General features: G+C 33.0%; 1 protein-coding gene across 1 annotated transcript in view; it reads right to left on the bottom strand.

Annotated features, from left to right (window-relative positions):
• Positions 1 to 17,584, bottom strand: part of LOC147072520 (uncharacterized) — a 70,665-nt gene extending 53,081 nt beyond the window's left edge. Inside the window, exon 1 of the mRNA XM_085947332.1 lies at positions 17,110 to 17,584. Within this exon, the coding sequence (XP_085803458.1) occupies positions 17,110 to 17,584 (475 nt within the window). The remainder of the gene's footprint in view (positions 1 to 17,109) is intronic.
• Positions 17,585 to 18,027: the final 443 nt, after the last annotated feature.

Genomic DNA, 18,027 nt, shown 5'->3' with positions numbered 1-18,027 from the left:
GTGTATAATGTTCATTTCAGTAAGGTTAGTGGCGGTAAAATGGGTGAATATAAAATAGACCAAAAAAGTGTAATCGGTTTGAATATGCACACTATCGTGAAGTAATTCCGGTGATACATATTTTTTTTCAAGGTTTTTTAAGATGTTTCAGAACCCTGAGATGTTTCCGAATCAGTGCATGTTGGCCTCCATAGAGTGAGAGTTGTAAGACTTTTTACGAGGAATGTTTGTTATACATTCATCTAACCTTAGCCGGGTCGCACATCACAACTCGCCTCGTGTGCCTAACCGCCATAAATCAAAGCTTCCAAGAACGGGCAGGCGGTGTTAATTGATAAAACCTCGCACATCTGCCTATCGATATCGACATTCGCCGCATCGTGGCTGCTCCGAACGCGGCGACAGTCTAGAGAGAAATGGCCGTTTATGCAGCTGTGCGCTTGCGCGGAGTCGACTTTTTTTAGATACAACATACAGGCTGTAGAAAATGCGACATGTTGCATCTGCGGATCGTCTCGCATCGCAGTTGCACCGGCCAATCTGCGAAGCTCCATTTGATAACGTTTGTTTCTTAGTTTACGATGACGTCACATCAACAAATGTGTCATAAGACGCATGCGGCGAGTTCTGATGTGCGAGCCCACTTACCCTTCGTGTCCTTTCATTGAATCAAACACAAAACTAAGCATTTTTATATCCAACCGCGGAGTTATAGTTATAAGCATGGCCCCCATAAGGGGGGGCTGACATGGCTCGAGCCTGGGGGCCCGGGTTCAGGAAGGGCCTGGCGTGGCGAGCCGACCAGATTAGTGAGATAAACACAAATCACAAATTTGCTCTAATAGTAAAAAATTCGCCTGCGGCGCTATTTTGCTTGGTAATATTAATAATTAAAAGTATTTGGTTGTACAATGCAATTTTTTAGTGTGTGCCGATACTCGACAACTCCATAATTCAAATGGATGTACTCGTACATATTCAAAATATAAAAAATCGCTAAAAATACACCATATGGATAACGCTAGTGTAGCGCGTCACTCTGACTTTACCCTTAGCGATAGGTAGGGGGGGCCGCCAAACATCCTAGCCTGAGGACCCGCTTCATGACGTGGGGGCCATGGTTATAATATATATATGTTAATAACTGGTCCTAAAACTCCTAAACTGTAGGACCTGCAATATCTACTAAAATCGTTTATCAGCATTCAACAAACGCGTAATGTTTACAAAAAATATAACATAATACTCGTATGTGTAAACACAGATGACAAAACGAAAAACGAAAAACAAAAAACACGCGCCAAAAGTATTATGTATATAATGTTTATTATAATAAATGAGCAGGAAAGAAAAATACAATTAGACATTACATAAACAAAATGAAAAGTTGGGTACATTGCACAAAAAATGGCCAGCTTGCCTGAACAGAGGGATGAAACATGTTAATATTTGAAGTAAAAAATATATTGATATAAAATCATTTTAAATAGCAGTCTTACAGTTTAGGATTTTTTGTCTAAATTTTGAATTATGATTAAGAATTAAGATTATGAATTCATTTTGAATATATTTTTCACGACTTTTCAATGTTTTCAAACAGATTCGTATAATTGTACACTATTACGTTCGTTTGATATAAACTTAAATATAACCATATATTAAAAAAACAACAGATGTGTTGAAATTGATGTAATTTTGTGTACGACTGACCAGAATTCTTATGTGAATCGGTCACAATATACCTCATAATCTGAATGCGCTCTTCCGCTGGAATGGATACTTAAATTCATTGAAAGTGGCGCAGTGTGGTGAAAGTAGGGCTGGAACAGGGTCGTACTCAGTTGAAAGTTTATACTTTAATTAAATTTTACCTCGCGCCTGTCATTCGTTTTATTTCTTCAACAACACTAAGCGTCAAATTATTCAAGGAACAATAAAATATGCTCTGTTGAATCAAATTATGTTTTGTATTAAATTTTCAATTATATCGTTCCTGTTCTTTTCTACAATTTAATTCTTATTACAGCTTGCACTCTATTTTCAAAACTTATTACTTATATAATAAAAAGTGTGATAAATAAAATTGTATTCCACCACAATGCAAAAATACATGTAGCATTGTTTAAACGGTTTGTTTTAACTATATAACTAATCTTTATTTTCATGGGGACCAGCTTAAATACCAAAAACTTTTACGCGTTAATACACTTACATATTATATTATGTTTATTATTATTAAAATTATATTATTTGGCTCTACAATCTGGTATAAATCTTGGCCGCCACAAGAAGAAGTTTTTTAATAATATTTTATACTTATTCTTCGTATTCTGACATATTAATATAAAACAAATCCTAACTGGGCCTTACGTTGCTCAACACTGAACTAGAGTAGTATACAATGTTTTGTCATATCTAACTTTACATGACTTTTTTTCTTCACTTTTCTGACCATGTCCGATTCTAATAATATCAGCCACTTGCATAACCTATTAGGTCCATACTCAAACTCATACACAAATTGAAAAACAATATGTGTACTTGCCAGACCCAGGATTGGAACCTAGGACCAACAACATTATAGCCGCGCGCCCATGAACATAAACAATTATGTAATGCAGGGTTTCCCAAACTTTTTCTGCAATGGCACACTTCGCAAACCCGGAAATTTTAACGGAACACTTAGCTTATTTTTTTGATTGATTCCTACTAGTTAAAATTTAAAAAAAAATGTAAAAACACATTATTTATTTAGTAATTACATATTTTTAAATATACAACTATAATATAAAATAAACATAAGAATATGAATAAATAAAGCACTTAGGTAATGACTTTGATAATTTTGAGTCCTCGAATTGCATATCTTCTTGATATCAGGCACAATATTGGTAAGTTTCATTCTAATATCTGGTGTGGCAAGATAAAGAGAAAATCCCGCTTCGGATAAATAGGTAGTAGAAAACGGAAGTAAAACAATCATGGCCCCCACACTCTGAAGCGGGCCCTCAGGCTAAGATTTTTGGCGGTCCCCTACTTATCTCTAATGTTAAAGGCAGTGTGACACATCACATTAACATTTTTAAAATTTTGTTACAGCTCAAATTAAGGGCCTTTATTCAGTATCTTATTAACTATTTTTTTTATATTTTCATCATGGAGTTGTCGAGTATCGCAATAATCAAAAATTATATTGTTCAATTATTTAATTTAAAATTAACAAATATTAATAGTCATTAAGTAAAATAGCGCTACTTTTTAACTATTAAAGCAAAATTGTAATGTGTGTTTATCTTACTTATCTGATCAATTCGCCACGCCGGGCCCACTCAGAGCCCGTGCCCCCAGGCTAAAGCCCTGTCAGCCCCCCCTGTGGGGGCCATGAAAACAATAAAAGCTTTTTTTGAAAAATTGGGATACTCTTCTGACAAACTCGCCCAGAAATCATTTAAAGGCTGATCTTCAAATCAGACTCACTAATTAAATCAATAAGATTTTCATAGTCACTTGCGCTTAAGCCTACTGGTTTAGCTATCACGGAAAATGGATTCCGAACCCAGGAATCATTCATACTAGTTTTCAGAACATGTTGCAACAGTGTATAAAACCTTTCCAAATTGTCGCGGAACACCTATTCAGGTTCGGCGGAACACTGGTGTTCCGCGGAACATAGTTTGGGAAACCCTGATTGTAATGAATACTAAAACCGAAAATAAGTGTTTTGATGGCGATTATTAATATTTTGCAAAGTTTATGTATAAGTGGGAAAATATTCTCAGAAAATTATGTTTTATGTAGGTACCTATTATACTCATGCTTAGTTTTGGCATAGTTATTCTAATTAAGGGAAGTAAGAGGAACCTTTTCTTGGCCGCATGAAATTAGCTGTAGCCGGTATTAAACCAATTAAATGCACTTCTATATAACTACTCAGTACTAACGAATTGGCAGAAACATACATAATATGATATTGGATACAGAAATTAATTTTATCGGCTATGTTTTAGTGATTTATTTTGACGTACCTAAGTACCAAAAATATCCAATGATTTTTTTTGTTAATAAAATTTTACATTATTTTTAATAACTGTTGTAATCTATTTTTTTGGGTAGTGGTTAAATCTGGTAGTGGGCGAGGTAGTTAGGAAGTAAAAGAACATTCATTGTCTAGACTCTAGACTGTAAAGTTTCATTAAAATAAGTCACGATAGCTGTCAAAATAGCCCTTATGGCAGACCAATGTTTTATTGATCAACTATCTGATTTAATCTTTGGTGTTTTCAATTTTCATTTTAAGATTAACATAATACTAAAATAATACCTTCCTTGTAAATGTAATAGTGTTTAAGTCCTTGATGAAATTTTAATTTATATTATAATTGATTTGAGACTTGTATTATTGCATTTGAGTCATTTTTTGGGGTTTCGTCTTTCGGCATATTCAGGCACTATGCGCACTCACCAATGACAAATACACACTGACAATGAATACAATTAATTCTTGTTTATGTAGTAAATCAATTATATGATAAATGACAACCAAAATCATATTATTAAAAATATTCTATTTTTTAGCTCACCACCCCTGGTTTAGTGCAATCAAATCCAAAACATACCTAGGCTACTTAATATTATTCTAAATGTTGATCGTCAAACATTTCAGGTGGCTGAAGCCCTGTATGCAGGTCACGTGTAATCTACATACGGTAACATCTAGTGTTCTCAGTATACGGATGCTAGTTAGGGCAACGCATCAGTGGTGGAGCCGAGATTGCTTTGTTAAGCTACGTCAAAAGCAGTGCAGTACATAACCCAATGACAAGCAATCAAAATGGGCAAATTGGGTTGCCACATTATCTACATCAAAGGTCAACAAATGACTCTATATAAAGTCAGTAGCTATCAGCTAGCAAGCAAGTATGACTATGGGAGTAAGTGGGTATATGCATATACCTAGTACCAGCATATTAGTACGCTTTATATCAAGTATTCATATCTTGTTTGTAGATTTTAAAATGATATATATAATGTACAATAGTACTTTTTAGTGTTGGGCAATAACCTGGATAAAATCAGGCGTGTTTTAGAAATATAATATAGAATTATTAACTATATTTTTTTCAATGAATAATTCACAAAATTAAAGAATCTTACATTCTGTTGAATAAAAAAATATTTAATTAAAAATTATAAGCAAGTTCAATAAGTTACAAAAAAAAAATCTTGAAGTGATCCGTGACGTTGGTAGTAATTAAAGTAATACCTACTTTGATTTAAAATACAAAAGCCGATCACCAATGTAGCTCAATATAGAAAGCGCTTCAGTGAGTATTAAACGCCATTAGTTAAAATTTGTCGTAATTAAGTATGACTCCTTTAGTATTGTGGTCAACATGCGTGGGCGCGATACCCAAGAGATGCAGGTTCGATCCTGAGGGGTGTCTTACTTTTTTCAAAAAAGATTTTTTCCTATTGGTTATAATATTTTTTCTCAGAAGTGTTTTCAAAATTATGTTCAACAGAAATATTAATTTAGTAATATTCATTAGGTGTCGAAGAATTATTTTGTAGAGTGACCATATACAAACTTCCCGCCACTAGACAGAAAAAATCATATTATTTTTTCAATGCGTGTTTGATATAGTGCATAATGGACTGTACAAATTACTAAACGCCATTAATCATGAAGATAAGTAAATTAATATAATCCCGACTGTTTTGAGACCCACATATTCCGATTAGGACAGAAAACGATTTCATTATATCTAAGAATGGTAGAATTTCAATTTAATCGAAATAGCTGTATCATACTTGTATATCATATTGTTAAACAAAATGCACAAACTGATCTGACTACAAATTGCTTATTACGGTTATAATAAAAACATCGTGGTGTATGGAGAGATGCATGTTGGGCATAAGGCACATGGATCAAAATATAAATAATAAGATAGTAAATTAAACCCATTCGCTGTGGACTTTTTAATTAATATTTAATTACCACATTCAAATAACATGCTAATTACATTTAATGGCTAACTGATGGGCAACACACCAGTTGCGTTGGTCGCAGCAAATGTGACGTAGGAAAAATTATATACTGCTTCAAAACTTAGAAATGGAGATGCGTAAGAATGTCCCGTGAAGAACAGATCACTGATGAACAACAATTACATATTCACATCATCATGTGCTACCCAAGAGATACTAATGAAAAAATATATAACAGGCAACTAAGTCTCTGCTGGAACATTGAACGTGAACGACGCACTAAAGACCGAGAAAAGTGGAAACGGTAACGAGATTTAGAGTGGATGAGATGAACAATAATTAATAATGAATCTATTTTACAACGTTTTTCTTATGTCGTATTCTTATTTGTTTGTCCGGTACAAATCTTGCAATTGATTTTTAACTAACTTCCCGACTAGCTAGACTTTTAGAATATATCAGAACACGATGCCAATGCATTTTTTTAATACTTTTAGCCATCTTTAAGTAGAATTGAAATCATTTTTAGTTAATTCTAGTTAATTCATTGATTGCTAGTGGGTCCTAGCAACTAAATTATTAAATAATATATACGTGCGTTACTATGGAAATCAATATGAAATGACATTTCATTATTCAGTATTTCTATCAAGTAATATTTTTTTTGATCGTTTAAGCTAGTCAAGTCAAGTTTATATGATTCAATAGAAAATTTAAAAACGTTGTATATAAAAAGTTGTTTTTATCTTGTAATTATTTTCTATTAATACATACATGGTTTTTGTAATAAAATTAAGGGTAGGCATATATTTATTAGATATATATTATAATATTCGATATCATAACTATATATACCTTGCAATTGTAATATTTCATTCAAATTAGTATTAATATATACGCAGTCTGACAAATAATATTCAAAACTAATTTCGTGTAGCTGTGATTTCAAAGCGTGAAGGCGTGTAATATTATGTATGTACATACTCTCAAACTTTATTCAGTAGATACATGGAGGAAGACTTTGCTATTTTACACGTACGTATATGTATTTTACACTTTAATTTTAGTAATGAGATGTGTTTACAGAGTGTACATAGTTATAGCATGAAAAATCAGGTTAATGTAAAGATCTAAAAAAATAATAAAAAGAGGTTTGAATTTTAGAATGGAAATTGTTAGGAAAATCAACGATATACAATTTTATTATGCCGGATAGGTAAACTCTTAAGTAGAAAGAAAATGTGTCAGTAATATTATTTCATAATTTATTATATTGGTTATAAAATATTTTAATGGATTTGTTGGCGAATTTTTCTGCTGCCAACTTCATTCACACAACGGTAATATGGTAGGTTATTTATGATGTTTAATAAGTGAGTTGCGCCGTGTTGCTGATTTTATGATGTTGTCAACTCGAGTCAGATCACTACGTAATAATACATAATTATTACTACCACACCTCAGTTCAGTTTATGTAAGAAGAATAGATATTGTATTAATTATTAGCAAGTTCAAGTAAGTTACAATAAAAAATCTTGGAGTGAACCGTGACGTCGGTTAGTAATTAAAATAATAATACCTACATTGATTTAAATTTGGAAAACGCTATAGAGAGTATTAAAAGTCATTAGTTAAAATTTGTCGCAATTAAATGTGGTACCAATAGTATAGCGGTCTATGTGCATGGGCGCAAAACCCGAGAGATGCGGTTCGATTTCTGCTGGGTGTCGTATTTTTTCCAAATAAGATTTTTTTCTATTGGTTATATATTTTCTCAGAAGTGTTTTCAAAATTATGTATGTTAGTTATTGTATTGTTTTATATTATTGTATTGAGAGTGAAAATGGGTTTCCTGTTTGTAATTAGTTGAAGCAGAGCTTTAAGGTTGAGAAAATTCAGACTATTTTACTTTATCGCTCTTCTCGGTCGTTTCCACATGTATGATGATTGTGACCACCTTTAAATGCTGTTAGCTTCTTAGCGACTAAGACTCTCTATGTCGCAAGGTCTTTTGCTTCTCTCAGGCAGACTGAAATCTGTCCCCAGTAAGGTCCTTTTTTCACTTGGTTTTTTCTAGAAGCTGCCCAAGACTATGTGTCTCCAGAGTATTTGGTCTGAGCCGAAAAATATATTGAAAAAACTGCAGAATGCATCTCAGACATCTTGTCGATAGCCGTTCCTTTATCTCAGGTTTCTGACTAATTGACTGGTAATAAAAAACGATAATCAAAAGTTTTTAAATCATGATTTTGTAACAGGATTTCATGTCACGTTGTTGTTAAGCTCATTTATCTCATATGTCTCTTAAGCCCAAAGATTTGAAATTTTGGATACATATGCTAATGCAATGATAATGCATTTTGAGAAAATGTGGGGGCGGTCCAGTATTTTAAGCATAGAGTGAACATACAGATTTTTTTAAAAAAAACTTTTTTTTATCATACTGATGATCTTAAACCTAATATAGGGTAAGAGGTACAATGATGGGCCAGTTAAGCGAATGGCTTGCTTTGATCAGTCAGAACAAGCTTATTAATGCGGTTTTATTGAAATGCAATTTTTTTTCGTGTTTACAAAGCATGTATATTGATACATATGTGTACATATTTTATAATACCAAACATGGTTATTACAAAAAATGTAAAAGAAAAAAAAATTGCAAAAAGTACAGTGATGGGCCACACTCAGATAGTGATCGGCCACTTTCCAGACAGTGATGGGTCACCCGTCTTTTTCTGCATAAATTAAACAACTAAGGCTTACTATTCAATAAAATATTGAATCAACGTGTCTAATCTTATGATATAATCAACAAACATACTCCTTTATCTCACCGTTCATGTAATAAAAGAGGATAGAGTGACAGAGAGTGTATTCTAAGGTCTTAGAAAATTATTGACCTGTCTGTTGAATACTTCATCACCTGAGTCACTAAATAAAACATCAATCTCAATTGGGACATGGACCTGCTGAGATTTTGGAACGCAATTTGAATGGAAGCTATCTTTATACACTGAACATTCTAATTTATTAAGATGTTTTATTATTATTTCACAAATCGCACAACGATGTTAGCCGCCATTTTTTAAACTTTATTATTTTTGATTGCCTCTACTTTCAATTGCCTCATTAAAATGTGCTATTTTTTTATCTTCCTCTGCACTTTTTTTGTTTTCCATTTTTTGGTCTTAAATATCTCTATATTTTTGCAAAGTAATGGCGAATGGGACTCTTTTTAAAAAATGTTTATCGTTTATTTTTGGTATCTGAGGCCATGATAATATTTGAATTAGAACTGTAGATATTATACGAGTATTTACCATATTTTCATTTATTTCTTCCATGCGTTCAGTATCTATTGCCATGTTGCATTCTCTCTCGGCACTGACACATTAGATACATTGGGTTATATTTTCTATGCTCTAGCTGTTGTCAGTTTTTCCGCAATCGGTAGGTATGGTATAAAAAATGTTTTATCTGTTTACCTCCGCTAGTATTTTGAATATTTTTAAGGTTTTCTTCTGTTTAATTGCACACTACATCGTAAAATCTTTAAGGATGAAAACAGCATTTTGCGATATTTTGCAGCTTTAACTGGAGGGAAAACAGTTATATCTACAAGCTGAAGAATCCTTGGTGCATTAGGAGTATAGTGCTATAAGATGTATTTCAAATAAATTTTTAGACAAAGCACACTAACTTGGTAGATACGATGTGACTTATGCCTTTCGATAAATAATATAGGAAACTCTATACCCACAGTAACCAGATTCGGATAGAAAATATGTGCAATGGATTGATATCGATCGTGGCACTCCTATTTTTTTTTTTGCAACTTCACATAGCGATCCCCCATTTTTATAAAAAGTATGCAATAGCATTATCTATAGTTTTAACATCATATTTTAAACTTAAATTATTCAATATTTTGATATTCTGAAAGAAATGGGAAGTTAAATATTTCTAAATACAGTGATCGGCCAGTACAAATTCAGTGATCGGCCACGTGGCCAACGACCGTTTAAAATTAATTAATTAAAAACTGCAAGTACCATAGTGCATTATAAATATTGTATTTAGCATAAAAAAGTTAATTAAAAGTAAAAAACCATTTTTTCAGTCATCGGCCAGCCCGGCCCATCATACAACTGCTACATATATTTAGTGCAGTGAATGGCCACCCAGCTAGATGTGTCATTTTAATTTAAAATAGTCGTAGACTTAACATAATTATGTGTTTGAATATCCAGCATAACGATTATTAAATAAAAAGCATAATTAGATATATAGTTAAAGAGATCTTACCTTACAAAGTATGTCATTTCCTTAACAAAAAGTTAAGCAATTGTCAGACAAAATGCAAAACGTGTGACTTGGTATACAAAATGGTCACTTATATGGTCAGTCCTGCTACCTATACAGGAAATAATGTGCTAGAACCGAAGTATATGATGTTGTCACATATAGGAACAAATACCCATCATTTAAGTTTTTAAATACTTATTTTTTGGGTTTTACTGCTGAGTGGCCCATCACTGGAAGGTGGCCCACGATTGTACCTCTTACCCTACTTTCGATGAGACGGGTAAATAATATGTAAAATAAACATGGGTATCGTCGATCTACTTTTCGAGATATTGTAATATAAGATTGCATTAATGAGATTTTTAATTTTGAACGTATTTCAAAGTTCTAGTAAGGGATTTGGCGAAACGCCCAGGGAAGGGACGTCGGGGGCGGACCCCCACTAATATATAAAATTCAAAATTATAATTTGAATTTGAAAGAAAATATTTTCTTCTTATGTTACACCTGAATTCTTGCTTAGTGAAACTCTGGTGTATATTATAATTGTTCACACATTGAAACTATTACGGTATTTTACATGCTCAAGCGATGTTAGCTAATTGTTAAGGGTGGCAATTGAATTAAATATGAGCTCTGATAACTCTCCTCGTGATGTGAGCATTTCATAGACTAAATTAATATTTCATACAATTGTGAACATGAAATTCCCTTACAAAACGCCAACACAATGTGTATTTGTACGGTCCCGTGGAGATTGTTTCACGTATTATTACTTAGGTCGCTAAGTAAAATAACTAATACTTTTGAATAAATTAATATAAACGTTTACAATAATAGATCTGGGTAAACGATAGGTGACTGAAATGAAAAGTAAGATTATAATTTTATTTCGAAAATTTCAGAGTATACAATTAGATATTAATATGTAGTAATATTATATTACTATTATTTATAAATAGGTAAGTACACACAAGTGTGCTGCATGTGAGCAGCTGAAGCCTCTTCTGAAATTTTCTAAACCCACCAAGCATTGCCAATTTAGCCTTTTTCTTGCTAGATCTACCATTTTCAATAAGCATCTGGCTTGAAAATGACGCATCTGGCTTGTGGTGTTTTTATTAACATTTTTTGATGTCTTCAACAGCTTTAAATGTGCTGTAAATACGCTAGATATTTAGTTTATTTATTTTCATGCAAATCAAAATACTTCTGACTATCAGATACCTACTTAATGCAGGTAGATAAGTCGGTACTTATTTTAGTAGCATGATAAATAAAACAACATGCTTTAACAAATTGAAACAATAGGAGCATTCATAGCCTTATAGATTAATCATATAATTTAATGTGATATCAGTTTGACGATTATCGGAATGACACTAAACGAAACTTGTGAAACCGTGTCAATTTTGAAATATATGTCTGTTAAAATGTGTGGTTTTTACACGTGTAGACATTTTATCGATTTTTTCACTTCTTTGCGCGAAAGGAAAGATATTGACTTCGTTCTTGGTAAAATAAGTTAATTTACTTGCAATTTTATTATCACAAAATCTCGTGTTTTTTCCTGCCAAATAGCTTGCTTTCTGGCAAGTTTTTTGTCAATGACAGTTGGTAACACTGACTAAGAATCAAGCAATGGTATGATTGTCCTTTCTTTTTAGCATCATGTTGGTTTTTTAACATTACAATACGGCATGAGGCCCAATGCCAATGTGGTAGATGATTTTTAATGCTTAAGACGGTTATCCTGATAATAGGATAATATGCTTGTGAAGGCCTCCGACTTCCTGACTAGCTCAGGCGCTTGGAAGTGGAGGTTCATTAATGTGGAGGAACAGGCAGGAACCTCATGGACGTGGAGTAACCAAGAAGTCACGGGGCACAAAGTCAATTAAACACCAGATGAAATCTTCAGAACTCGTATTTTATTGTTATTAGAATATGTTTGGCCTTATGGCATTCCTTCATCAAGGATTATAGTCCAAAAGTATCATTCACATTGGTATCGAAAGTCCCAAAGTTTATAATAATTAAAAGAAACTCGATTTATTGTTATTATCCATACACCACAATTAGTAAGAAAAAAGAAAAGTCAAATCAATTAATATTCGAAGTTCACAGTTCGAAGACTCAATAAACAAGAGTCAACTAATATCCGAAGTCACAAAAATAACCACATTTATTACTGATTAATTAAAAATTAATTCGAATATTATTATTTAAAAATTAACTTGATTATTATTAACTAATTATTTAACATTAACTTAATTATTTCTAATTAGTTATGCAGACGAGATCGTAAGGGTCCCGAGGCAACAAGGCGTCGCCCGGAACCCACAAAACAGACTGCCTTTGGATTTAATAATCTTGCCTTTTTATCTGTTAGGGGTGGTCGTATTTCTTACCAATTCAAAACCGATACCGCCATATGCTACACATTTATATAAGGTTGACGGATGTCAGTCTATCAACCAAACATATAGTGATATCGATGTACATAATATGATTAATATTAATATTACTTAAATTACATTAATTCCTTAATTACTATATACCATTAACGCCCATCTATATTCCCCCTTTATTACTTCGTTATCCTTTGCATAACATATTTTTTTTACATTTACCTATTATATTACAATTTATATTACCTATTTATCTTACATCCAAATCATATTTTATATCTAATTTAATTTAATTACCCCCTTACCTAGACGTATATTTAATTAACATTTTAATCTTATAACCCTTTACCTTATTACCTATATTTACATGGTCTGTGACCGACTTAACCATCCACAGTTCACTCTGAGAAGTCGTGGGACCTGTCAGAGCAAACCGCGGGACTTATATATATGAAATGTTTTGTTCGGCTTTGCCAAGGGTCGTCATCATTCCATCGGTGGCACATTGACTACCAGGGTCAGACCGAGCGGCTGGGGAGCACTACTCCTTATGGGAGCGCCCCCCTCAGGGGCAGAAAAACCTGTCGGTGACACTTGTCACATAATGACGCAATCTGGAGTAGCAGACGAAGCAGTCAATCTTGAGTCTAATATTAAACAGTTGGAGGTTGTCGTGAATAGGCTAGTGACTATGGTTAAATAAGATGTGACGGCTTTACAGGGCTCTAAATGGACCTGAGCGCACCGGAGCGCCGTTTCGGTTCATAAAATCCCCAAAATTATCGCTCCGTCTCGTGAAAAAATAATTTGACCGTCTGAGCTAGACAGGCCATGTAACAAAAAATCTAACACACTTTTTTGGAAAACACACATACAATTAGATAACTACCTATGTTAATATTTTCGTAAAATTATCGAGCGCTCCGGTTTGTAAAATTTTCCATTTCGAGCGCTGCGGCTTTACGTCTGAACTTTGGAACAACACGGCCATGGTGGGTAACACTATTCAATTAACTAAAAGTCGCCGGCGTGTTCCGTGATTGTCAAATACCAGTTGATACCCAATTACTTGCGACCGCTCTCCCATGGAAGAATGCGCGGAATGTGGTAAAGGACTAAGGGAAATGGCGCAACCTTGTACTTATTCTATACTACGATGCCTGATCGTGATAGAGTGAAGTAAGAAAATAACACACTAATGACAACGACGCACGAAATTGATTATTTTTCAAAAGTACACTCACGGTATTATTAAATTGGTTAATTAATTTACATTGTGTAGGTACATATTTAATTAAATATTTTATGACAAATAATACAGGTGTTCGTATGAAAAATTACTAATTTATGATGTATAATAACTTACGGTTTATTAACTTTAAAATAAGTCGTGTTTATTTTAAATTCACAATTACTTATTTTATTTCCTTTGGTTAGTTGTAAAATGGTTGTTTAATTCTGAATACGCAAAAGCGTACTGTGTTGATAAAATTATCCGGTAGATGGTATCATCAAAGTCATTACAAAATATATTCTCTATTATCCTTCGATAATTGCATACATAAATAACGTTCGATTAGCGACAACTACTAGAGATCTCACAGTGATTAAAATATATTAATGTATTTTTATCTGCACGAATATTGTACTTGTTAAGTATATTAAATTAAATGTTCGTAATTAAATGTTATTTTTCAATATAAATTCGAAATAATCGTTTCGTAAAAAGTTTTTGTAACTGATCAATGTTAAATACTGGTAATACAAATCAGTTGTCCTGATAAAGTATGGTAGCAGTATTTTTAAACACTTGCATGAATACACATTAAGGGGGATGATTATACCAGCAGAGGCACTTAGCGGAAAAATACGAAGCTTGCAATTTATACATTTTTCTTGTAAGGATTCTGACAAGGAATTCGATAAGGATTTCAAGTTATACACATTTATATTTTTATAAAAATCGATGTTTTTTTAAAAAAAAAAAAATATATATATATATGAATTAGTCTAAAATCTGTAGGTACATGAAAAAATAGAAAACTTACATAAACTAAATTTTAATAATAAATATGACCATAAAATATAACGTAAGTGATAGAAAGATCTGGTCCTGTGATAAATTCACAAATTCACAAATTTCCAATTATAAATTTATCATTGACTTAAAAAAAATATTTTTCTTTTTAATGTTTTCAGGTAACACACCCTCAATAGCACGACACAAATCTGGCTAGCTCACTTGTTAGTGCACGTACCATAGGGTGGTTATTAAATGTTTATAGTTTATAGTAAATGGATATAATGTAAATTAAAATCTTGAAGAAAATATTAAAAATTTGTTTATTTATTTATTTTCTTATAAACACGTTTTTTTTATCATTTTAAACATTACAGGGTTACTATATTTAATTTTTATTAACTCTATATAAAACGGATTATTTATTTGGGAACTTATTTTTTGATATTCAATTGATAATTTTTATTTATTTAGTTATTAACTTGCACGCCATAAAGGAGCGTGGGTTTTATAATATATTCCTAGAGGAGCCGAATCGAACTACATTACTATCTTATTAGAAGGACAGAATCGAACTCCCGCACTACTCATTTCGGGAGAGGAACTTTTTTAAGCCTCCCTCCCCCCTCCTCAGAGGCACCACCTAATTAGCAGTGCGTCGCGCGTTATTACTTAACATTTAATTTGTTATAAAATCTTATTCTAATCTATAAACTAGACAAAATTATTCAAAACATAATTACGGAAGAAAGCTACGCAGAAAGTTAAGTATTTAAGAAGTTTTTAAAATTTACAAATTATAAAAACATCGCAAAGAAAAAAAATGGATAGGGAATTCCCAGCCGATTCGTTCAAATCGTATCGGTATAACAGTACACACATACTATCAAAATAATCTTCCGACTCACGCATATGCAGTATACAGTGATTTATAGGATAAGGCAGTGCAATACGTGTATTATTTTAAATTATAAAATGAAGCTACTGAATTTAATTATACAAAACAAAACTACTGAGTTTAATAGTAACTCTCTGCGGTAATTATGCTATACATGTTACTATATTTTAATCCTCGCTTACATTTATTTATCTCAATTCTCATTTACTCCGGCATTCATCTCCTTTATAGTATAACAATTTTACATCTTCTCACATACCAGTATACATATTTATTATTAAGATATTTCTTTATTTAAAACTTACGTGCTAGGTACATACCATATTATTGGAAAACATAATTAAACAATTTAAATATTTTCTTAATCTATTGACTCCTTTCGTCACCTCGCATACTTGTTTCAATTTACCAAATTCTTCCCACCTAGTGTACACCAGTGCATACACAGGGCGAGGACTTAAACTGAAATAGAAAAATAGATTGACGATTTTCCAAGGGATTTTAGTTATGAGTTTTATAAAGCCGCCGGGGTAAAGATTAGGTGACAATGTTTGGGCCATCAAATATATATTATATTATCATAGATATTTAAACGGTATTTTCTGTTGGTGTTAATTCGCCCCTAATTTTTGATGCCCAAACGTCGATCCTAATCTCACGGCCACGTACTTTGTCCCTTGGACGATCGTCAATACATGGTATGTTACATACATTTACATTTTATTAGTTATACGATTCCAACTTTAAAGTAACTTAAAAGACTTATAATAGCCTACAATCCTGATAGGTTATTGGGGAAGCTGGTTATATGTTTTTGTTAAGCCGGTTATTTCTTTTTGATCAGGCGACTTGTACAAACCATCAGAATTTAGAAAGTGTGGACACCAGTTAAAGAGCGGGTGTAGGGATCGGCAAAACAAAATGTCCCCCCTTTCAGCGATTTGTACGTTCACCCTGATTTCTCGGCCATATTCCCGATTCCTCAATAATTCGTTCAGTATATATTTTAATACTTACATGTTTAAAACCTTATTTATTAAAATTTTCGTTCAACAATTCTCTTTATTACCATTTTTTTTTTTGTTTACCTTATTACCGTTTCATCTTTACATTTTCGCGTTACTTTTTGTTAGATAGGACGTAATTGGTTACATTGTCAAAAGCGTTAGAACTAACTTTCGTTATTTATTTTATTTAGTCAATTGTTTACTTCTAGTCATCTCCTCAAGATGCCGTTGTGCGGGATTATTGAGTGTGCTAGGTATATTTATTTTATTTTCCAGTCATCCACTCAAGACGTCGTTGTGCGAGATCATTGAGTTTTGCTGGGTATATGTTTTTCGTATTGATGTCTAGAATATCAATCGTTTTTAGTTTTCTTTTTATTTAATTTTATTTCTTTTTGAGCGTCGGTCGCGTCTTTTGTTGACGTCGAGCCCTTCTTTTCACTGGGTGAATAAGTGTTGTATCAAGAGGGACTGTACCCGTCGGTACAGTGGTTTTCCTCTGGCGAGAGGCGTCTAATGCAATTTTCACCTCACTAAGCGGTATTTCATCGTCAGTCAATCCTTCTACGTCAGGTACCTTGGTTAAGGAGAGATTATGGTAAGTTGTCCCGGTTTCAAACCCGGTTACCTGCCCCTCTTCCCCACAAGATTCCGAGGACGTTTCTGGAGTCCTGATTCTTTTCCAATTTCTCACTACTTTGTCACTTTTTGACGTCGACGCTTCACATGTCCTTCCAGTTGCATCATCATGCCCCAGGGACAAATAATTTGTAGACTCGTCACGATACGGCGACGCAGGCGGGGAGTGTACAGTTCCCTGCGCTATGTCGTGTCCAGTGGTCGTGTCTCGTCTTGCAACGATGTCCTGAGTATCAGGTACTTCCTGGAGGGATGTGTTCGGTGCCTCCGTATTATCTTCCTCTTCTTCTTCATCGGTATTGACATGTTCCATTTCTGGCACTCCAATATAGGGCTGTTCCTTTATGTTAGCGTCTTGGTGTGTACCAATGCTATTAATTCTGCAATTTATTTGTTTTAGTATTTCTCCGTTGGACGCATATTTATCATTAATTATTGTTACAATATCCTTAGGGGATACTTTATCGTATTTTATTTTACTACTTACTAAATGCATTGTAGATAAACTATTATTATTTTCATTCTTATCTTTCACACTTTTATTTCCTACATTACTTACATGTACGCCACTGTCGATTTTCTCCATATGTTTAACACTTTTATTATCTAATTCAAATGTCAATGCATCATTATCAATTACATCTAAATATTTCACACTTTTATTTTCTATATTACTTATATGTACGCCACTGTCAATTTTCTCAATATGTTCCACACTGCTCTTATTTAAATCAGATATCGATGCGTCATTTTTAA

The sequence above is a fragment of the Rhyacophila brunnea genome, unplaced genomic scaffold, assembly GCF_057557595.1.
Source record: "Rhyacophila brunnea isolate RB1 unplaced genomic scaffold, BYU_Rbru_1.0 scaffold_2, whole genome shotgun sequence".
NCBI classification, from domain to species: domain Eukaryota; kingdom Metazoa; phylum Arthropoda; class Insecta; order Trichoptera; family Rhyacophilidae; genus Rhyacophila; species Rhyacophila brunnea.
This window is presented reverse-complemented; position numbering and strand designations above follow the sequence as displayed.